This window comes from Theobroma cacao, chromosome 3 (assembly GCF_000208745.1).
Source record: "Theobroma cacao cultivar B97-61/B2 chromosome 3, Criollo_cocoa_genome_V2, whole genome shotgun sequence".
Taxonomy (NCBI): domain Eukaryota; kingdom Viridiplantae; phylum Streptophyta; class Magnoliopsida; order Malvales; family Malvaceae; genus Theobroma; species Theobroma cacao.
The window spans coordinates 12338924-12363360 of NC_030852.1; the positions used below are offsets into that span (position 1 = coordinate 12338924).

A 24437-nucleotide genomic window follows, 5' to 3' on the forward strand; every position below is an offset into this window, starting at 1 on the left:
CATTTTCACAAAAATAAATGGGGTAAAAGCTTATTTTCACTTCCCAAACTATAAATATGACCTAATACTCAAGGGTTTCCCAACCTTTAGCCATTTTTTGAAAGGTAAAACCTCTCTAAAACCCTTTCAACTCATTTTTAATGAAAAATCATTGCTTTTGATGATTTTGATCTTAGTTTTGAAGTTTAAAACTAAAAATGACATTTTTATGCTATAAAACGTTTCAAGCTCACATTTTAATGCTAGAAATTTATGATTTTTGCCCCAAAGTTTTTGTTAAGAGTTAAAGATAAGGTTTTTGTGATTTTCTTCAACATCTAAGCTCATTTAAGGTAAGTTTAGAGGATTTACGTATTTCTAGCTTAGTCCAGAAAGAGAAAGTGGCTATCGTCAAAAGCAAATAGATTTCGAAAGTTGCTAGATTAATTATTTCAAGATTATTAGTTTAGAAATTTATTATTTTGAATATTGTGTGATAGGAATGCTTGAAAACACATTGGATTACACGAAATTGGAGTTATAATAGAGCTTCTTGTAAGGTGAGTGGATACACCATTATCAAAACTATTTTGATATCTAAAGTTGAAGCATGATTTGAAGTTTAATGGTGAATATGATTTTCTATAAATATTTATGAACTAAAAATTTATTTGTGGATGAGGAAAATATTTTAAAATCCTTTTTCAACTTACTATGTATGTAAATATGATATAATGTATTAGTTTCAATAAAGGGGGACAAGCATCTTATGTTTGAGTCCACTTGATTACTCCGATCTTCGAACTAGTGTGGGTACGAGATATGATTTATGATTAATGCATGAATATATGAGGTGTATGCTAGTTATGTTGAGGCATGAAATGTGTAAAGGCTTGTATGATGGTTTTCATCTAAGCTATTATTTTTTGTCTAGGAGGTGTTTTCCATATACTACATGAGATGTTTGAGGAAGCATGATGAATGCTATTTGATTATATATGTAATGCATGTTTTACATACGATATGATGAAAGAGTAGGCATGAGGAAATGCCATGAGATGTGTATATGATGTGAAATTCCATATACCTTATGAGATGAGTAAGAATGTATGTGATAGGCATTCCACATACTAATTGCTTTAAGTATAAAAGCTTAACGAGTGCGATCGAATCCACTCACATGGGGTGTATTGACGACTTCACTCCTATGATGCATCATACACACCCAAGGTGAAATAGGGTTGTACATTGTCGGCCCAAGGTTGATGGGGGTTGTACCATCACAGTGTGTGAGTTCAATGGTTATGGAATGATAAGGGTGTATTGACGACTTCACTCTTATGTTACGGATCAGATATAGCATATTGATAGCAGTTAGTGTCACGGATACCAGTGTCCGATCTTCATTCTTTGGTAGATGTTTAACAACCATTTGATGCCTAGAGGGTTGATCACGTTCCGTGGACGAGTCGGTCTTTACTTTATGTTTATGTTTATAGACTATGAATATGTTTATGTTGTTATTTCCAGTGTTGGGCATTTTACATGAATAAATGTATGTATGAGATTATGGTGGTGGCTCTAGACCCTATATGAACACCTGAGGGTGCTGATGATGTTTAATGTTTATGTTATCATGCATTGTGATAATGGCAATTGTATATATATATATATATCAAATGCTTGAACTTATACAATTAAATCGAGAAATTCCTTAATTTTATAATGAGTATTACGAATGCATGCATGATGATTTTATATGTAAATGGATGTTTTAAAATGCTTTCGCATAAAATGATGAATGTTTAATGATGTTATGGTAAGAGGCTTACTTGGGCCTAACAGGTTATGCTTGTCTAAGTCCATGCATCGGTCATGATCCTTCTAGGAAATAGGATGTGACAAAGTTGGTACTAGAGCCAGGTTAATAAAGTCCTAGGATTTCTTTGGTTGTTACTGGAATGTTGGAGTCGTATGTAGGAATTTTATTTTTGTTTTGTGTACTCGAGCACAAACTGAGAATGAGAGACCTGCATATAATTCCTTGTATGTTTAACCCCATTATAGTTAAAATATGTCTAGAATTATTGTAAGTCTATAGTGTTGAGTCTTACAACATACGTTGCTCTTGACTAGGTGAAACATGAGACCTAGGACACGAGCTAGTGCTGAAGACATTGCAGAGTGTGAGGCTTCCATAGATATTACTGTTGACCACGCACGCCTACTACTAGAGGCCATGACAAGCGTGGTAAGGTTGCTAGTTCAGGGAGGACAAATAACCCCACAAGTGCACAAACAGAAGGATAGGGTCGCAAGATAGTAGTTAAGGGACAAGCTCCCAAGGTTGTAGCACCACCTACACTGACAGTGACCTTAGAGGATCTAGTCACCAACTTACAAGGAGTTATTCAAACGATGGAGCTGCTAGCTCAAGAGATATTAGATTAGAGGAGACGGAATGAGGGCCACCCTACTATTTTGGCTTCCCTTGGGTCACAAAGTCATGATGACTACTAGCACTCTATCATTGCTAGGGTTGCATCTGAGGTTCCATTATTAGAGTTTATGAGGTTGAGACTACCATGGTTTTCGAGATCTGATACGACTACGGATGCTCAGAAGATCTTCGATGAGATATCAATGATATGTAATGCTCTTAGTTGTACTAGCACTAGATTAGTTTAATATGCTATTTTCAGGCTAGGAAAGGTAGCTCGACAGTGGTATGAGATGTTACGCAGTGATATAGCTATTGATGCTACTCTGATGACTTGGGAGGTGTTTAGCATAGTGTTCTTAAAGCACTTTCTGACAGATAGCATGCAAAAAGTTAGAGCACATGAGTTTGAGACCTTGGTGCAGTGATCTGGCATCTTAGTGGCGGAGTATAGTGTGAGATTCACTGAGTTAGCTAGGTATGCCCCATACTTGGCCATTACGGAGAATATGAGGACCCAAAGGTTCTTAAATGGATTGTTCAACCACTATATAAAGTTATAGCATCACATGAGTTCACTAGCTATTTAAAGCAGTGAATTGTGCTCAGAGGTTAGAGCTTAGGGATATGCAAGATCGATCAAATGGACTCAAGCCCAAGAGGGCCAAGATTAGAGGCCACTAAGGCCATCGAGATTCCTCAAGCTGACAAGGCCAACATGGGGGTTTATAAATATCTCATCAGGGGAAAGATACTAAGAAAGATGGAGTTAGTAAAGATCGTCAAGTGACTTCACCTCAGGGTCAGTGGGGTGTTAGATAGAGTCATCCTCCTTTCTCTCCATGTTTCATTTGCGGTAAGAAGCATAGAGGACAATGCATGCAAGGTTCCACCTCGTGTTACACTGGTGGATAGTTTGGACATTTTGCCAAGGACTGCTCTACTAGTCATTCCTCTCAGGGAGATACATAAGGGCATACACATGCAGTTTTACCACCTTCGCCAGTTGTTGTGTAGCCTATCAGAACTACTAGAAGAAATAGAGGTAAAGGCATTAGTACAGCTATTCAGGGTAGAGCTTCAAGATCTGGATTTGGAGCTTAGGGTACTATTGGTTATGGATAGGCTACAGTTTATGCTTTGACTCAGCAGGATGCGTAGGCATCCAATGTAGTGGTTACAAGTATACTACCTATTCGTTCTATTAATGCACATGTATTCTATGACCCTGGTGCTACACATTCTTTTGTATTTCCATACTTTGCATCTAGATTGGGTATTGAGCGTTCTGAAAAGGAGTAAGACTTGGTAAGTTCCACCCCCTTGAGAAAGGTGTTTATGGAAAAACATGAGTATTGAGATTGCGTGGTCTAAGTTAAGGAGAAGGACACCTTAGCAAATCTAGTGATGATGGACATGATGGAGTTTAATGTGATTCTTGGGATGGATTGGTTATCTCCTAACTATGTTAGTGTGGATTGCCACCACAAAAGGGTTAGATTTGACTACCCTAGAGAGACACTCTTCTACATATAGGGTGATGGCATCATGGCCTCAATTAGCATGATATTGGGCATGACTGCTAGTCACTTAATGAGACATGGAGGTCAAGGATTTTTGGCTGTGGTGATAGACACCCAAGTAGAGGTAGTTAGTGTGGCAAATGTACCTACTGTGAGGGAGTTCATAAATGTATTCTTAGAGGCATTACCAGGATTACCCCTAAAGCGAGAAACAGAATTTCGCATAGAAGTAGTGCAGAACACCAATCCGATTTCTATACCACCATATCAAATGGCATTGGCCGATCTTAAGGAGCTCAAGGATTAGTTGGAGGATTTATTAGACAAGGGCTTCATTCTCCTTAGCGTTTCACCTTGAGGTGCACCAGTATTGTTTGTGAAAAAAAAGACGATTCCATAAGGCTTTGTATTGACTATAGGCAGTTGAACAAAGTGACTATTAAGAACAAGCATCCCCTCCCATGCATCGTTGATTTGTTTGATTAGTTGCAAGGTGCTAAGTGTTTCTCTAAGATTGACTTACAATTGAGGTATCACCAATTGAGGATTAGGGGTATCACTAGTTAAGGAGTAGGGGTGTAGACATACCTAAGACTACATTTTGCATGAGGTATATTCATTATGAGTTTTTGGTTATGTCATTTGGATTAACTAATGCGCCTACAACTTTTATGGATATGATGAACAGGGTATTTAGACCATACTTGGATAAGTTTGTGGTCGTGTTCATCGACGATATCTTAATGTATTTGAGAAGTTAGGAAAAACATGAGAAGCACTTAAAGATTGTACTATAGACATTAAGGGAGCACCAACTATATGCCAAGTTCTCCAAGTGAGAGTTTTGGCTTGACAATGTTATCTTCTTAGGCCATATAGTGTCTAAGGATGGAGTGATGGTAGACCCAAAGAAGATTGAGGCAGTAAAGAAATAGCCAAGGCCTAGTTCAGTAACTGAGATTCGGAGTTTTATAAGGCTAGCCAAATACTATAAGATATTCGTTAAGGATTTCCCCAAGATTGTTACTCCCATGACGAAGTTGACACAGAAGAACATCAAGTTTATATGGACAGATGCATGTGAGGAGAGCTTCGAGAAGCTCAAGACTTTTCTGACAATAGCTCCAATGTTGAGTTTACCATGTGGTTCAGAGGGTTATGCCGTCTACTATGACGAATCATGAGTAGGACTTGGGTGCGTGTTGATACAGCACAATAAGGTTATCACTTATGCGTCTAGAAAACTCAAGAGACAAGAGTAGAATTACCCTACACATGATTTGGAGATTGCTGCCATAGTCTTTGCCTTACAGATTTGGACGAATTATTTGTATCATGAGACTTGTGAGGTTTATGCAGATCATAAAAGCGTCAAGTATATTTTTAGGCAAAGGGATATCAACCTTAGGCAACGTCGATGGATGAAGCTGCTTAAGGATTATGACTGCTCAATATTGTATCATCCCAACAAAGCCAATGTGGTGGTAGATGCCTTAAGTCGAAAATCTTTAGGGACTTTAGCCCATATCTCAGTCGAGAAGATATCATTGGTGCAATGTATGCATAAGTTGGGGGATATGGGCATTCAATTTGAGGTTAATGATATTGAAGCATTATTAGCCCATTTTAGGGTTAGACCGATGTTGATGAAGCAAATCAAGGAAGCTCAAGATAAAGATGATTTTATAACTAGAGTTTTAGAGAATCCTCGAAAGAGGAAAAGGTAGATGTTTACTAGAGGCACCAATGGATTACTCAAATATGGATCTAGGGTGTATGTATTAGATATTGACAATTTGAGACGAGAGATCCTAAAGGAGGCACACATGGTTGTATATGTTGTTAATCTAGGCACCATTAAGATGTGCCACGACTTAAGGGAGATGTATTGGTGGGAAGGCCTTAAGAAGGATGTGGCTAAGTTTATAGTTAAGTGTTTAGTTTGCTAACAGGTTAAGGAAGAGCATTAGAGACCTACTAGATTACTACAGTTTTTGCCTATTCCTGAGTGGAAGGGAGAGCATATTTTTATGGACTTTGTGACCTAACTACCTCGTTCGAGTAAGAGGTATGATTTTATTTGGGTGATTATGGATAAATTGACTAAGTTCGCTCATTTTCTACCAGTGAAGACCAATTATGGAGCGACATAGTATGCTAAGCTATATATTGATGAGGTAGTACGATTACACGGAGTCCCAATCACTATAGTATCGAATAAAGGCACATAGTTCACTAGTCGATTTTAGGGAAAAGTGTAAGAGGTTTTGGGGACAAAATTGAATTTTAGCACTACCTTTCATCCACAGACAAATGAACAGTCAGAAAGGACCATTCAAATACTATAGGATATGTTGATGGCAAGTGTCAGATTTTGGAGTCACTTGGAACCGACACTTGCCATTAATTGAATTCGCCTAAAATAATAGTTTTCAGGCTAACATTGAGATGGTGCCTTATGAAGCTTTATATGAGCGAAGATGTAGGTCACCTATATGTTGGTTTAAGGTTGGTTAGAGAAAGTTACTTGGACCAAAATTAGTTCAAGAAACCATAAACAAGATACAGTTGATTAGAGAGAGGATGCTGGCAACGCTGAGTCACCACAAGGGTCAAGCCCAGCTCGACAATATGTTTATTATGCCATTCCTACATAAGAATGCATGTTTGCTTACTTGGGTACCTCAAAAATAGTTAAAAGACGATATTGTACCAAATGGTACAACTAAGTTGATTTAAGCCTCGAACTAGTCCAAATAGAGATTTTAAGATGCAATTGAGAACTTTAAAACCCCAGAATGACTTAAAATGGTGATTCGGAGTTCGAGGACCGATTTGGAGTCAAATTGAAATTTTCATGACCTAGGGGCAAAATGGTTATTTTGCTAGCCGAGGTTAAGATGTGAGTGTTGGATGAAATTTTTTACTAAGATTGATCATTAGGAGTATAATTTGAGTTTGAGAAGTGAAAAATTTTAATTCTGACAATTTTTTGAGCATAAGGGTAAAATAGTCATTTTGCCACCTAAGGGCAAAATTATAATTTTACATCACCCAACACTTGTCCAGCACATGGATTTTACCCAATATTATCATGGATAATTGAGAAAATTTAAATGGTGGAGAGAGATTGCTTAATGGGTAAGTATGACACATGGACCAATGGAATGGTGACATGTGTCAAATTTTCATCCATTTATTATTTGGCTTAAAAATCAGCACAAAATCAGCCCATTTCTCTTCATATGGCCGGCCAAAGCAAGAACAAAGGAAGAAAAGAAAGAACAAGAACCCTAGGGTGAAAATTCAAGAGAAAATTGGTGGATTTCGAGTAATCAAGCAATCAAAGGTAAAATTTCTTGATTTTGACTTGTGATCTGCCCGTCCCATACATTCTTTTGCATTTTCCATGGTTGAATCACATGATTTCATGATGGGTATCTTGCTGGCTGAGCACTTAGAGAGAGGTTTTGATGCTTGATTTGGTTAGAGTTCAATGTATTTTAGTGTTTTTAGTTGATTGGTGATGTGTAGCATGAAAATCAAGCAAGAAAAATTCATGTTCTTCCATCACCCATCATTGGCCGAATTCTCCATGTGGAATATTGAGGATGATTTTGATTTTATTTCAAGTGATTTGGTTAGAAATTAGTGATTTATGGTGTTAGAATCAAGTAGGAAAAATCATAGTGTTGATGCACCCACCATGGCTGAATTTTCCAAGAGAAAATGGGAGGATGATTTTGCCATATTTCAAGCTATTTAACTTGTGTTTGATGGTTTAGAGAATTGGAAGAAAAATGGAATTATTTGGAGTTGAATTGGACGTATTCGCCAATTAATCGGATGATAGATCGAATTAGTCGAATACCATTTTATTTAGGTACATAATTGAATTTATATTGAACACCGTATTTAGATAGTTACCCGAGTATTTCACATCCCATTTCATGCATTAGTATAGAGCCTGAATTGGTTTTATAACAATTTAGTACAAATGTAGTAAATGGCTTATTGTGCATTTTGTCTAGGTGGTGATCATTCTGGTAAAAGTAAAGAGATAGTACCCAAGGATCAAGAATCGGAGTACTTGAAACTCAATTCCATTACAATGAGTAACCTTATTATCGTCTTAATTATCTAAAGTGATTTTTATCTGATTTTGTGATTTTATGGAAAAATGAATTTAAATGGTAAATCTTTATGCTTTATAAACAAAATGTGTTTAAATGAAATGATTTTATAAATTATTTTGAAATTGAATGATGGCTTTGAAAATAGAGTAATTGGAGACCATTTGATGTATTGTGAATTTATGGTTCTAATTGATTAGCTAATGGTAATATTGGCATGAATGGCTGAATTGGTATTTGTGTTGAAAATGTATAAACTGTTGTTTGCCTTGATAGACTGGATAATGATAAAATTGCCATGTCATGCTGTTAAATTTTATTGAATTGGTGGGTTATTGATTAGTCGCTGCAGTTGACGGGTTCCGTGGACCAGCCTATTAGAGGGGCACGGTAACCCTATTATATTCATACCTCAGTATGAGAGGCGCGGTTGGATAACTCTTGAGGTTAAAAAATTAGAGTTCACTTCACGCCAAACCACCACGTGAGGGTGAACTCAGCCAACGCCAAGGAACAGCTATGTTTTCAAAATAAAAACATGATTTATGCGTACATGACTTTTTAACAGCCTTGGCGGACTAGGTTGGGATAGCCCTCGGCCAAGGTATCCCTGATAACTGAGTATGAGAATGATTTTGGTACGAGCCAAACTTTTCAGAAAATCATAAGCCTCGTTGTTTATTTTGGTGAAATGAATCTATTTTATCTTATTAAAATGAGTTCGAAATGCTGAGAATCATTTTTATGCTAATATATTTTATCTGTCTCTATTTACTCAGCTTTAGATATTTTAGATGGTATTTGTTTACTCACTAGGATTATATAATCTCACCACCCTCCTTTCCACCCATTTCAGGCTTAGGATAGTCGGTAGATAGCTCATTTCGTTGAGGGCTACAGTTGGACTTGCATCCTCACAAACTGTAGGTTCATAGCCTTCATTACTTTTGGTAGTTCGTAGGCCTACGTGTCACTGTAAATTAAATTTTATACTTTGGTTATCTGTATTATAGTATGTATGAATTTTTTTAGCTTTTACGCTACAAAAATTATTTACCGGTAACTCTATAAATATTGTTTTATAAGAAAATAGAATATTTTATTGAATATTTTTATTTTATTCAAATAGTTATAGTTTCATTTTAAATGAATGTTTTAGACATATAAACTTATTTTTGATTATGAAATATGTGTTTTCCACTCGCATACTACATTTTTAGCTGGTTTCGAGACTTTTGAGGAAAAATGACCAAAATGCCCCTGTGAGACAAAAATTATTTTTCTAGTGTTTTGATTTGGAAATAGTTTATAATCTCTCAAAACATGATATTTAACAACTGTAGCTCATAGGGGAGGTGAGAAAAACTAATATAAAAGTCTTGCGAGGTTTCGATCGGCATTTCGGGCGATGAATGTCTATCGGGACTTCGCGGCGATTGTCACAAGCTCAAGGAGAGTACCGAATCGTGACAAAAAGTCATATGCCGACCATAGATGTCGAAAGTTGAAGTTTGAGGTTAGTGACCATGTGTTCTTACGAGTCTCTCTAACCAAAGGTATTATGAGGTTTGGCAAAAATGGCAAATTGAGTTCAAGGCATATCAGACCATTTGAGATATTAAAGAAGGTTAGCGTGGTAGCATACTGGTTAGCACTTTTGCAAGATCTTGCTATTGTTCATCTAGTGTTTCGTGTTTTGGTACTACAAAAATAACAACCGGATCCTTCTCACGTGATTCAGTATGAGTCTTTGCAACTAGAGGATGATTTAAGCTGTAAAAAGGTGCCGATAGCCATTTTTGATAGGCAAGTGAAAAAGTTATGCTCCAAAGAGGTAGCCTTAGTCAAGGTACAATAGTGTAACCACACCAGTGAAGAGGTCACTTAGGAAGCTGCACATGACTTGTGAGCATGATACCCACATTTATTTAGTGAAGATTAGTGCCTTAGTTAAATTCGATGATGAATTTTCCCAAATGAGGGACAATGTGAAACCCCACCATAATGTGAGATTTGCTAAGTTAGAAATCCTTAGATGAACAATTTAAATTGTGTTTTTGAAAACTTGAAATTTACTTTAGTGAATGGAAAATTTCATGGTGCAAAGTTTTGAGATGATTTTGTGTTTGGAATGTTAAAAAGTAAGTTTTGATATTAGAAAAATTTATGTTTGCATGCATTAAGATGATTTACAAAGTTAGTGTTAAAAGGAGTTCAATTGGACATATTTCTAAGGTTTATTTTTGTTTTTGTATCTAATATATTGATAGATGTTCTTCATCTATTGCTAGATACAACCTAGAAAGGGTTTATCAAAGGTGCCTTGAAGAACATTTATGGATAGATAAGCAAATCTATCCATAGATAACTAGATCTATTGATAGATGGCTCTTATCTATTGATAGATGGCCATCAAGAAGCTTCCAACAAGGGTTCTAAAGCTTATTTATTGATAGATAGCCTTGATCTATCAATAGATAATGCCGTTTTCGTAAAAATAAAAAGGGTAAAAGCATATTTTCACTTCCCAAACTATAAATATGACCCAATACATGAGGCTTTCTCAACCTTTAGCCATTTTTTGAAAGGTAAAACCTCTCTAAAACCCTTTCAACTCATTTTTTTATGAAAAATCATTGCTTTTGATGATTTTGATCTTGGTTTTGAAGTTTAAAGCTAAAAATGACATTTTTATGCTATAAAACCTTTCAAGCTCACATTTTAATGTTGGAAATTTATGATTTTTGCCTAGACGTTTCTGTTGAGGATTAAAGCTAAGGTTTTTGTGATTTTCTTCAACATCTAAGCTCATTTAAGGTAAGTTTAGAAGATTTATGCATTTCTAGCTTAATCTAGAGAAAGAAAGTGGATATAGTAAAAAGTGAATATATTTCACAAGTTGCTAGATTAATTATTCCGAGATTATTAGTTTAAAAATTTATTGTTATGAATATTGTGTGATAGGAACGATTGACACACTAGATTACACGAAATTGGAGTTGTAATCAAGCTTCCTATAAGGTGAGTGGATACACTACTTTCAAAACTATTTTTATATCTAAAGTTGAAGCATGATTTGAAGTTTAATGGTGAACATGATTTTCTGTAAATATTTATAAACTAAATATTTATTTGTGGATGAGGAAAATATTTTAAAATCCGTTTTCAACCTACTATGTATGTAAATATGATATTATGTATTAGTTTTGAACAAGAAGGGACAAGCATCTTAGGTTTGAGTCCACTCGATTACTCTGATCTTCGGACTAGTGTGGGTACGAGATTTGATTTATGATTAATGCATGAATGTATGAGGTGTATGCTATTTATGTTGAGGCATGAAATCTGTCAAGGCTTGTATGATGGTTTTCATCTAAACTATTATGTTTATGTCTATGAGGTGTTTTCCCTATACTACATGAGATGTTTGAGGAAGCATGATGAATGCTATTTGATTATGTATGTAATGCATGTTTTACATACGATATGATGAAAGAGTAAGTATGAGGAAATGACATGAGATGTGTATATGATGTGAAATTTCATATACCTTATAAGATAAGTAAGCATGTATATGATGGACATTCCACACATTAAATGCTTTGAGTATAAAAGCTTAACGAGTGTGATCTAATCCACTAGCACGAGGTGTAATGAAGACTTCACTCCTATGATGCATCATAAACACCAAAGGAGCAATTAGGTTGTACATTGCTGGCCCAAGGTTGACAATGGTAATGGAATGATTATGATTGCTATCTTTATTATATGTTTCATGTTAAGTTCATCTTGAATAATGTTTATGATATATACTCGACGTTGGCATGAGTTTGTGATTGGAAGAATGAAATGAGCTATAGAGATAGGCCTAAAAGGTAAGGGAATTTAAGGAATGGGAAAAATGTACAATTTTGCCCAAATAATAAAGCTTCAAAGGCTATCTAATCCATAATTTTGCCCAAATAATAGAAGTTTAGAGGCTATCTATCGATACACGTAGAACATCTATCAACAAATAGCATACAAAATGCAACAGGAAGCATTCTGCTTCAAATCTATCAATAGATGTTCATCATCTATTGATAGATGAGTTACAGAATTGTATGTATTGGCTTGTTTGAAAGCTTTTTAAAGCTAAAAAGGTTTTCCAAATGGCTATTCACACTTGTTTACATCACATATGTTATTTCAATCATGTTTAAACACCATGTTTCATGAGTTAAGTTTAAATTGATCACAATTGACATGATATTATAAGTGCATGTTTATGAAATACTCTTATCCCCTAACTTGTCCCATTCTTGTATCCACTCATGGAGTCTTATGACTCACATGTTATTTTCCCCATTTATTTTGTTGTAGATCAATGATAGCATATTGATAGCAGCCAGTGTCACAGTTACCAATGTCCAGTTTTCATTCTTTGGTAGGTGTCTAGTAACCATTTGATGCCTAAAGGGTTGGTCATGTTCCGCTGACAAGTCGATCTTTACTTTATGTTTATGTTGTTATTTCCAGTGTTGGGCATCTTACACGGATAAATGTATGTATGAGATTATGATGGTGGCTCTAAAGCTTATATGGACACTCGAGGGTGCTGATGATGTTTAATGTTTATGTTATTCTACACTATCACAGTGGCACTTGTAGATAAATATATGTATGTATCAAATGCTTGAGCTTATACAATTAAGTCGAGAAGTTCCTTAATTGTATAGAGTATTACAAATGCATGCATGATGATTTTATATGTAAATGTATGTTTTAAAATGCTTTTACATAAAATGATGAATGTTTAACGATGTTATGGTAAGAGGCTTGCTTAGGCCTAACTGGTTATGCTCATCTGGGTCCATGTGCTGGTCATGATCCTTCTAGGAAATGGGATGTGACAATAAATAGGCAAGGATTGCTACTTAGTTGGCCATCAAAACTATTTAGTAATAAGTTCTAAAACCTTAGAAAAAAAGAAGACTAAAAAATCCCTTTGGAGACGACGTAATTAGTAATAAGTTCTAAAACCTTAGAAAAAGAAGAATCATAAATCCCTTTAGAGGCGATGCACTTAAATTGCTTGTGAGGTACTATTATCCTTGATCTATAATTTACTTGTGGTATATCTTTAGCTTTGATCTTAAATAACAGTTGTTGTTATTGAAATAAAAATTAAAATTTTGCATCATGAAAAAAATCAAAGAGAAACCATGTTTACCTAAGCGAGATCATGATCACATCCGTAGCAATACCAAAAGCTACTATCTTTGCCAAATAATTGATTAAAAATTAGAAAAAGTAGGCTACCTTACTTATAAAGTAGGCTACCTTCTCTTACCTCCAAAATCTGCCAAATAATCATGGCTTTCAATATTCTTCAAGGTGTTTGGCTAATTTTGGAGGTAAGAGAAGGCTAAAGGCTACTGGTTTAAGGTTTCTTCAATGCTTGGGAGAAAGGGTTTTAGATTGTGGCTAGGCTGTTAGACAATAAGAAGTAAATTTCTTTATGTTTTTTCCGATTAGAGTCTCATCCTTATATTAAGAAAGAATGTATGGATTTATATAGTACTAGTGTAATTTTGGCCAATTTTCTTCAATAAGTCAGAGGAATTTCATCCCTTGGGAAGTTTCCAAAAGATTTTGGAAGGTTTTTTTTTTCTTTTGGAATTAGGGGAATGGGATTTGAACCCTACTCCTTAAGTAAGGAGATCATGCACCAACTAATGAGTCAAATGTTCCAAAAGATTTTGGAGGTTGAAAACACTTAATGTCCAAAAATTCAACATGAGAATCAATTAATGTCAACCAAACATTCTATCTTGAAATAAAACCATATTTGACTCCAAAAACAAAAGGAAAATTCACCCATTTTTTCATGGAAAAACCACAAGGTCAGTCTTTCTAGAAATCTAAATGAGTCGTTCTTAGTTACAAATTTGATTTGCACTCAAACTTTTTGTTAGTTGGGAGGAAAAGACTCAAGAGTTTAGTTGAGTCAATTTTTGGTTGATGTAAATCAATTGAATGAAATATTTTGGTCTAATTTTGGTAAATGCTTTTCTTATAATCCTTAAATCATTTAAAGCAAAATTTCTCAAAAAAGCTTTTTCATCACTTGTCCCTCTTGAATAGGTCTCTAGAATATAAGGTACAAAATTCAGTGTTTATAGACTACCATTAGTCAAGGGTACAAAATTGGATGTATACAATTAGGTTTACACGTGAATTATTTAACTAAAAGATATTATTTGTCTCACCATTTTTACCTTAATTGTAATATCTTGTTTATGACTTAGTTTCACCTGTGAATTAGTCCACTAATTAACTACATGCCATGGTGAGTATAATTAAATATTTGAAGCAAAATTAGTAGCATGACTCTAATTAATATTTGGGTAAGGGAATGATTATTGGAATTGAAAAATAGCTAAAGAGGTTGTTAGAACGGCTTGTCAGAAACGTTTTTCCAAGAATCTATTAAAGAAAAAGTGAAAAATAACCCAAAGAGAGGAGACTTTGAATCCTTTTATATAACATGATGATCGTAGAAGTGATAAGGGGAAAGGCTTTGCAAAGAAGAGTGGTGCATAGTGCGATCTAGAGGGTGAGGAAATGGCACCGGTGGGATTACCTCCTGGTTTCAGGTTTCATCCAACTGATGAAGAGCTCGTGAATTACTATCTCAAAAGGAAAATAAATGGGCAAGAAATTGAACTCGACATTATTCCCGAGGTTGATCTCTACAAATGTGAACCATGGGACTTATCAGGTCCACTCTTTTTACCTCTTTGCATTATGTATATGATGAATGCAGCATTGGTCACGCATCATCCCTCATTCTATCTTTCCTTTTTTTTCCTGCAACTAAGTCTCCTAGTTCAATGCAACTATGGTTTCGTAAATATTGTGCTCACACTGCTTCGGTGCAATGATCAAAATATAACAGACTGGAAATGCATGCAGTAATGATGTCAGGGAATTATAACAATCGATCAATAGCAGAGTTACATTTTTTTCTTATCATCAAAAGAATACATAAAAGAACTTCACCTCGTGACCTTTGTCTTTGTTCAGACTTTTCTCCTCCTAAGAATTTCACATCTCACACTGTGGGAGAAGCATGTTTGCCTTTTTCCTCCTTGCATTATCATAGAAATCTGAACCATTAGCCATGAATTTGTCATTAATTGCCGTTCTTGTATTTGACAGAAAAATCGTTTTTGCCAAGTAGAGACCCGGAGTGGTACTTCTTTGGACCCCGAGATCGGAAGTACCCAAACGGATTCAGAACAAACAGAGCGACTAGGGCAGGATATTGGAAATCTACTGGGAAGGACAGGAGAGTTACTTGTCAAAATCGAGCCATTGGAATGAAGAAGACGCTGGTCTACTACCGAGGCCGTGCCCCTCAGGGAGTAAGGACGGACTGGGTAATGCATGAATATCGCCTTGATGATAAGGAGTGCGAGGACACCTGTGGAATTCAGGTAGTTGGTGCATGATAAAGTTAACGCAAATCCTGGCCATGATGATGATTGCATAAAAAGAGAGACAATCATTGACAAAATGATAGCACTACTAACTTCAATCTCTAACCATCTAGGAAAAACATTCGTTGCCTGCTTTAGTAAAGTTTATCATCATTATAAACATCACCATCTAATTTCAACTCTTATCTTTTTCTTTCCCCTCATTCAACATATTGCAGTTAGATGGCCAAACGGGCGAAACCAAGGGTCCATGATGGAGTTGTACTTTTCTTCGACCCCTTCTCCTTATATTGCTATTATGTTTTAATGAGCAGAGGCCGGACCTGTAGGAGTAGATTCTAGATGCTAGGAGTGTTATCAACTTTTAGGATTAAGCCAGCAACTGAAACAAGTTACTTCTTGCAATCTATTAGCTTGGTTTGTTTTATTCTTTATTGCCATGATAATTACGATATCTTCCATTTTGACTTGAAAAGCAACAAGCATGGTGTTTTCTCATTGCTCTCTTTTCTTTTTTTTTTCATCACCTCTTTTACTTCAAAGCAGATAAAGCAAGATAAAGGAAAGGCTTAGCACATGATTTGAGATTTCAAGATTAGAATGATGATGAATGGACGGATGAAGTCGACGTAGGAAATGCATGACTTGCATGGAAAGTTAGAGCATTGTACACTTTTGCTTTATCAGTCTATAGTTACCCTATAAATTAGTCGAGACAAGTAGGTGACATATTCGTTGCTTGCTAGGGTCTTATTAGATCTCTCAAGTCCGTAAAGTTTGGCTTCACTTTGCCTTTCGTAATAAGACAAAAGCAATATTCTGTCAGACCTAGCTATTATTTTGTTTGCTTTTTACTTTTCTGTCCCGCTTTGATCTAAGTTTGTAGATTCTAAATTATGATTAGGGAAACCATTCCGACTTGCGTATAACTACATCCCAATATCCCAAAAGCGGCATGCACATACTTCGACAGCGTAAGTTGTCGGCTACGTACTTTTTACTTTATTCCAAAAACACCCCTATAAGCCAATGATTTTCGCATTCTACCCCTGGCCTCTCAGAGATTTAACGTATTTGCTTTTTATTTTTGTTCTTGAATTTATTATTTTTCATTTACGTTTATGTTTATCTCCTCTTCTCTTTCTCATATTGAGCATCGTTAATTGAATCCAGAGATTTTCTTGAAGATTTATAAGTTCCTGTTGCACGTGTACACTCGCAGGATTCTTATGCACTATGTCGCGTGTTCAAGAAAAATGGCATCTGCTCAGAAGCAGAAGAGCAAGGGCAGTGTAGTATATCACTGATGGAGTGCTCGCAAGGTGTTGTCAATGATTCTGAAACCATGTCACCAGACCTTCCCTTAGCCTCACCTTCGGGCATTGAAGAGGAAGATAAAGATGACTCATGGATGCAGTTTATCACCGATGATGCATGGTGCTCTTCTAACACTAGTGCTATGGCTGGGGATGAAGCATCTAATGTGGTATTTACCAACTAAAGAGCTAAGAGTTACATAAAAAACATTCAAAAATCTTACAGGTGGTGAATAACATAAAGTTAATTGGCTGAGTTTCTTAAAATAAGACGCAACATTTACAAAATATTTGTAAAATCTCAATCGTTATCTCTGATTGGATGTATTGTTTTGTTACGGTTTGGTTGTTGGCTTTCCATGGAGCCAGTCTATCATGTGGCTCTATGGATTTTCTTTTGACCTTTTTCTTGGAGGGTGATCATTTGGGGCGTCACTTGTGGAACAATAACAAGAAATCAAATATTAGCACTACTTCGGTGTCATTTTTTCTATTTACTAGCTAGCGCGTAGCCCGTGGTTTGGTTAATGCAGGTAGTTATTATTAATAATTAACTAAATTAAATGATAATTTGTCTCGACTAAAATTATCAAAAAGTTATATGCAATTCGACTCAACTAACTGGAAAATCATTAAAAATTCCTACATCCTTGACCTTTCTTCAAAGAACGAAAGTAGAAGACTTGGCGACAATGAGATGGCTCACCAATCTCGGCAAGGCCATCCTCCCTCTCCCTCTTTCACAAACAAAAATGAAAAAGGCCCAGATCGATGGCAAAACTGTAATCCCGCAGGTGTCACTTAAACAACTTACTTATGGATAATTTTTATATAAGGAACTACTTTTGTGCCCATGCATTGCTGCGGGGCCAAATTTTTTTTTTTTTTAATGAGTTTTATTTTTTTGAAAATATTTATTTTTATACTTTTTAAAATATGCTAATAAAGTATAATCACTTTATTCTTATAGAAACTTCATTGTCGGATTAATTCAATGTTTTTTATTTTTGTTATTTATTCTTAAATATTGGGTTAATTCAATGTTTTTTTTGTTATTTATTAATTCTTGTAGTTTTTTTAAATTCTAATTCTTAACCTTGATTTTTCCTTACTCATTGGTTGGTGTATGATCCTTTACCTAAAGTTAGAGTTCAAATCCCCATTTTCCTAATTAATAAAAAAAATCTTGATTTTTCCTTGTTATTATTTTAATTTTCTTTCACTATTTTATATTATTTCTCTTTCTAAATTGGCTTCACATGTGTCATTTTTATTAATTAGCAATTAGCATAAATTTTTTTCTAAAATCTCTGAAGACTTTGATCACATTTAAAAAATATTTTCTCACCCTAAGAATTTTTCAAGAAATTTAAAAAATCATAAATATAATGATGTACTTTTTGATGATTTAACTTCCTTTTATTTTATTTTATTTGTTATTAAACTTTTTATGATTTTTTATGAATTTAACTCACATATTGAAATGATTTTTGGACTCTCCCAACATTTTAGTTAAACCCACCAAAATTATTTCTTAGCTGGGAAAATTTCTTGAAAAACTGTCACCAAAAATTCAGTTATAGTTTCCATTGTTAGAGAATTTTTTTTTCGTACAATCATTTTATTGTTATTTTATTCAATTTGTATCAATAAAAACTTATTAATTCCATTCAATTATGATTCAACTTGAAAAAAATATACGTTACAAAGGAATAATACTTCTTTCCTCATTGGACTTAGGCTTAGACGTTGTCTTGAACCGAAAAACATTGAGTCAGGAAAAAGCGCATATGGCCAGAATAGTTTGTTTGAGCTGCCAGCAACCCATTCTTCAATTCTTAACTAAACGCATTCCCTAAGCTACGAGGGTCTTCGTATAAAAATCCTTAACTAAACCCTGAACAGCCGCCCTTCTCCTTTGCTTTCTATGTTGTTATTTTTTTTACATAATATTTGATAGAGTTTTTAAATTATTTAAAAAAATTTTTAAATTTTTTTCTTTTTTATTACATTTAATTAAGTCTTTATATTTTTTTTTCAAACTAAATAAATGATCAATTTTATAATAAAGTCATTATATTTAACATTACTATAAGGTCAATAAATAATGACCATCTTATTTATAACATGAAATTGTAGCCATAGATCAAAAGCTAATATGAACATTGGTGAACACATTCAAACTACTTTCCAAGAAAAAAAGATGAAAAATATTCACTACTTTGCCAACCCATGGTACTTAGAAACTCCTATAAAAAACCCACTACTTCGCCACCTTACAGATGACCAGAGTCACTCCGCTGATTGTCAAAGCCTAATTATGAGTATATGAATACTTGAGGTGAAATACTAAGATTCATTGGTCAAGCTATATATATATATTATGGTAGATGATGCCATTATGAATGCATAATTGAAGTTTGTGAAATGTTTTCAAAGGAACTATATTTGAACACTACGAATCTTGGATTTTTAAAGAAACGTGGATCAATGTATAAGATTATATGAATAGGCTTGCTTGGGCTTAGTGGGCTGAGCCCATTGGGTCCTTGCGCCGGTCATGGCCCGAAAATTGGGCTGTGACATAGCTGGTATCAGAGCCCTAGGTTTAGTTGAGTCCTAGGGATTCCTGTATTGTCAGCAGAGTTGTCACAGCCCAAATTCTCGGACCATGACCGGCGCATAGGTCCAATGGGCATAGCCCACCAAGCTCAAGCAAGCCTATTATGTAATCTTGCTTAACATCCCATCAACTATTCTCAAGTCACTTTTCATAATTCCAACTTATAATCACTTTAATAATGGGCTATAGCAATCAAGAATTTCATTAATATAAACCCAAAATGATGTTAACATTTCAACTCATGGTGGCATTAACAGTTAAAAAATACATATTTCATCTAAGACACGTATCTTAGTATTTTACATCATATGAACATACTCATAAAACAAAATGACTCTTGACTTCCAGCGGAATGACCATAGTGAAGATGCGACTACTGAGATGCCATAGTACCTACCAAGAAAGCGAGCATATGTGTGCAACTCAATCTAGGTCCCAACTGCTTCCAAATCTGAAAACATGAATTTTAAAAACGCGAGTATAAAACTCAGTGAGTGAACATAAGAAGGGAACAAGCAATCAATAGGAAGAATTTGGAAATCATGATGCACTTGTTTCAAAAACAATGCAATTGATTTAATTCTTATTGAAAACCCCTCATTTCAAACTTTGATTAATAACCTCATAGTGTTGCAACAACCCATGATCCATCCATGAAGTTAAATGGGTGAAAAATATGTCAAAAATCGAATAAGGTAGCATGCAGAATAGAATGTTTCTTGCTGCAGCGAGAAACAATATCAGTTTGCATGTGTTTCAATTTTTCTAGTATATCTTCTGCTACAGAAGTCCAGTTTTTCTAGTATTAGTTTGAATGTTGACTACTTTTCCCAGTTCGGAAGGGAATGTGGTCAAACTCTTCATTAAAGTGAAGGCACTGTAACAGAAGCAAAGAGTTTCTCATTGCAGCGAGAATGCTTTCTCGCTGTAGAGAAAAGCAAGCACCTAAGTGTAAAAAGGACCTCGTTTGCACTAAAAATCCATTTGGTGTTGCAATGAACTCAATCTACAAGAAAATGGGAATTTCTCAAGATTCATCATGCCAAATTTCACATGCATTTGAATCATATATCATATTCACGAACTTTCATTTCATAAGCATAGATATGCATAAATACATAGATAAACATCAATATCATCATAATCACACTTGACTCATGTGCATCCCCCCACATCGTGCACATAGCCGGCTCCATCGTGTGCATCCCCCCACATCGTGCACAATCAGTGCCATTGTGTACATCACCCCACATCATGCACACGGGCACTATCATCATCCATCTCCCACACCACCATCATCACCGGCATGTGCATTCCCCCACATCGTGGACACACACGGTTATAATCATCATACACAATATCAAATATCATGCACAACGTATATATATATATATCATCATAATGCAATAATGCATGAATCCATAACAACCATATATCACAACATAAAACCATTTAGCAAAAGCTTGTTCACAAGGCACTTGTTTTAAGAAAAAGTTGTATAAAATCATTCAAATGCTTTGTACAAAATAGTCACATTCCCAAAACGATTTTGAAATGCAGTTCACTCACCGGTATTGTTGAACCTCTAATCGACTCTAACCTCCACAAATGGTTCAAATGGGCAAGTGAGGCCTTGTTGGGACCTATACACACACAGCATCATAACTAATCTAATTTACATTAATATCACTCCAAAAGCTAGTTTCTAATTCAAATTCTTCTAGTAATTCCTAATTAGCTTCCAACTATATCAAATGGCTATTCCTTGCACTACTCTAATCACATTAAAAATGAATAAACAACTCAACAATAAAACAACTCATAATCCTAATTACTAGCCATTATCAACAACTTAAAACCAAGCCTAGTTCATCACTCACCTTAGGGTTTCTTTGTAGTTGAATTCTCTTCCAATAGCTTCCAAACAATAATGAAAAATCTCTCTTTCTCTCTCTAAACCTTCAACTAGTGAGAGAAAGTGCTGAACAAGGACTTTTTGAGGGTTTTAAAGTGAGAGAGTGAAAGAGCGCAAGGGTTCTAGTCAAAAGGGCACAAAGGTATGAAAATTAGATCTAGAGAGAGAAAGTTGTGAGATTTTCACATCAAGCTTCCATGGAGGATGGAAGCAACGTGAGATGGAAGAAGAAGAAAGAGAAGAAGCTGCTAGAGAATGAAGAAGCTGTTGGAAGAAAAAGATATTTATAGCTCAAGCTTATCCATTCCACTTGAAATTATGAAAATGCCCTTAGCACATTAACTTGTTCTCCTTCAATCCTTGGTGTAATCTTTTTACTCTTTTGATACTAAAACAAGTCCATAATGGTCTAGACATGCTCGGGTTTACAAAACTTAAAAATTTTGACCCGAGGTGAAAAAAGATCATTTTGCCCGTATGGTGAAAATTATTGAAACTTCTAGTTTTCTTTGTGTTTTCATCATTACACATTATTTATTCAGTCTTATGCCTATTTAGACCTTAAAATATCATAAAACCTTCTTCTGAGAGCTTTTTAGAGAAAATGACGAAACTACCCCTGGCCCGTGTTATTGTGTCTATGCGTAGTTATGAGCCTATAGGGGTTGAGGTCCTCGAATTCAAATTGGCGTAAGCTAAATAATCAAAGTTCTAGAGTTTTGCCACATCACTTTCGTCGGTCATTCTTAACATAGAATCTTGATTTATGCATCATATCGACTTTCAATCTTATAGAAAACTCGACGATGTCATAGTATATAGTTATGTGTACTACTCTTGTTGGATCAAAACAATATCATCCTTCATCTTATGAAGAGAATTCAAGTAAGCTATTAATTCTAGTCACACCTCAATCAAATCATCCTTCAATCATCAATTATGCATGTTTATGTAACCATCTGCAATTCCTCTACTTTGATATTTTATCAAACCTTCCAACATTCAAGCATTTATTCCACCATTAATTATGGGTCTAAATGGTCAACCAACCTCTATTCCATTTTACATACCTCCATACAAATTCCATTCAAGAATTTCATAATACATAAGGATCCAACACTCTTTATTTATTCATATATGTTTAACATCACGGATGATTCAAATCCGATAACCATTAGTAACCATATTCCCAAAAACAAACTCCAATACTTTCATGATCAAGTGCTCACTAGATAAATCTCAACTTATACCATAAGGCATTTCAATAAATTATGACATTTTACATACCCCTTTATAATCTTAACCAATCTCTTAATCAATAACTTAACCTCTCAAGATTAAAGTTGCTCAAACTTTTCCCTTTAAAGTTCCTTTCCAAGTCTTATTTTGATTACTAGTCATTTCTATATTTCCAATGTCATAGCTAATTTGCTCGTCATCAATCACCTACAAGATATCTAACTTGGTATTTCTCAAATTTACTCCAAACATCAGATCTAATGGCCTCATTAGTTTATCAATCTGAAGATCAAATTAAACATTTATCTCTCCTTAAGTGCACTTTAAAATTTAAGAATCATCTATTAAGGCCTTTATGATATTAACTTCTTTTAGTCTTTTTTACCTTAGAAAATTAAATCCATAATCATTCATCTTGAATCATGAGCTTTATACCAATCAAGGCAAATTTTACACTTTTAATTATACGAATTCAAATGCACACCTTTACGCATAAGTTATAAACTTTTCCCCACATCTTTATATCTCAAAACTATATATGTTGAAGTTATACCAAAACTGATACATCATTTTCCATTGCCCCTTAAGATATTAAATTCATGTCATACTTCGCTATTTGTGTACTTCATAATAACCTAACAATTTCTAGCTCACAGTTAAGCTAGTTTATATGTCAAGCCTCTCAGGCTATATTAAAACATCAAATTTTATCATGATATAATAGGATTTAATGAACTCATACCTAAAGTATAAACACTTACTTTTAAGCTAACAACATTATAATCCACTTGTTCACTGCCAAAATCAGCGATAAATTATCTTAATCATTGTCTAGCACTATAACCATTGATAGAATATCATCATCGAATCAAATTATAACTAACTCTGCATGAGCTTTTATACCAATATGCAACATATATATCCATACATATATATTTCCAAAAATTTTAACTTCGAATAGCCTTAGGCATATAAGCCCAATAAGCCGTTTGTAAAATCAAAATAACCAACAGTCAAGTTTAGAATCATTTTTTTTCTTAATTGGTTAGATCATGCTCATCATTTGTGGTAAATACACAAAGTTGATTTCAATATTCCATTCTCATACAAGAGTCAACCACTAATTGGCACTATCTCCAAGCACCACGTGTTTTATAGGTCAATTTTCTGAGTCGAAATTTATATTGTAGTATTCCATCTCTAGGTCATGTCTCATTACCAAATCTTTATTTCTATATGAGTACTTGAATTCTCAAATCATTGTCCTTTTTTTCTAAGTAGATTTCTACAATTTTCGTAGTGCATTTCTATTCCCTTACCAAGGGTAGTATCATTTAATCAAGCCATGTCACCCTCTTTTTCTAAACATTTGAAGCATAATTTAACCTTCCACTATCGCTATCAAGCACTTTACCTTGATAGTTACTCAAAATAAATTTGAACTTGTGGGGAAGCACATTTCACAATTTATGCTTTGCGTCTACAATTATGTCGAGACCAGAACCTCACCAGGTACACAAAACGGTAGGATAATCATTGCCTCAAACCATTATTTCCAAGTATACTTATGCTTGTATCATATCTTCATACTTATGTGACATGTCAGTCACGAGCCCAACTTGACTGTATAGCCATTTGCTCTTTAAGCTTTAATGTTTGCTCATTGTGAAAAGTCTTTCGAATTTATCTCATCAGGGTATTCATAAGGTGGATACATGTCCATATTTTACAGTTCAAGGCTTAAAGCATTGAACACAACCTCATCATTGATGTTCTACGCTATAT

The 24437-nt window shown here is 34.8% G+C and overlaps 1 protein-coding gene and 1 long non-coding RNA gene across 3 annotated transcripts; both read left to right on the forward strand.

Moving 5' to 3' along the window:
• Positions 14636–17348, forward strand: LOC18587136 (NAC domain-containing protein 86). Of its 2 annotated transcripts, none has more exons than XM_018116948.1 (3): positions 14636–14838; positions 15279–15559; positions 16782–17348. In XM_018116948.1, the coding sequence occupies exons 1-3, from the start codon at positions 14682–14684 to the stop codon at positions 17058–17060; spliced, it is 717 nt and encodes a 238-aa protein (XP_017972437.1). In that variant the 5' UTR covers positions 14636–14681; the 3' UTR covers positions 17061–17348. The 2 variants fall into 2 exon arrangements, with proteins under 2 accessions (XP_017972437.1, XP_007010878.1); XM_007010816.2 differs by having other exon boundaries at positions 15279–15556.
• On the forward strand, positions 15569–16384 carry LOC108661096. Its single transcript, XR_001926913.1, has 2 exons — positions 15569–15820; positions 16106–16384. It is a non-coding gene; the product is annotated as an uncharacterized LOC108661096 (long non-coding RNA).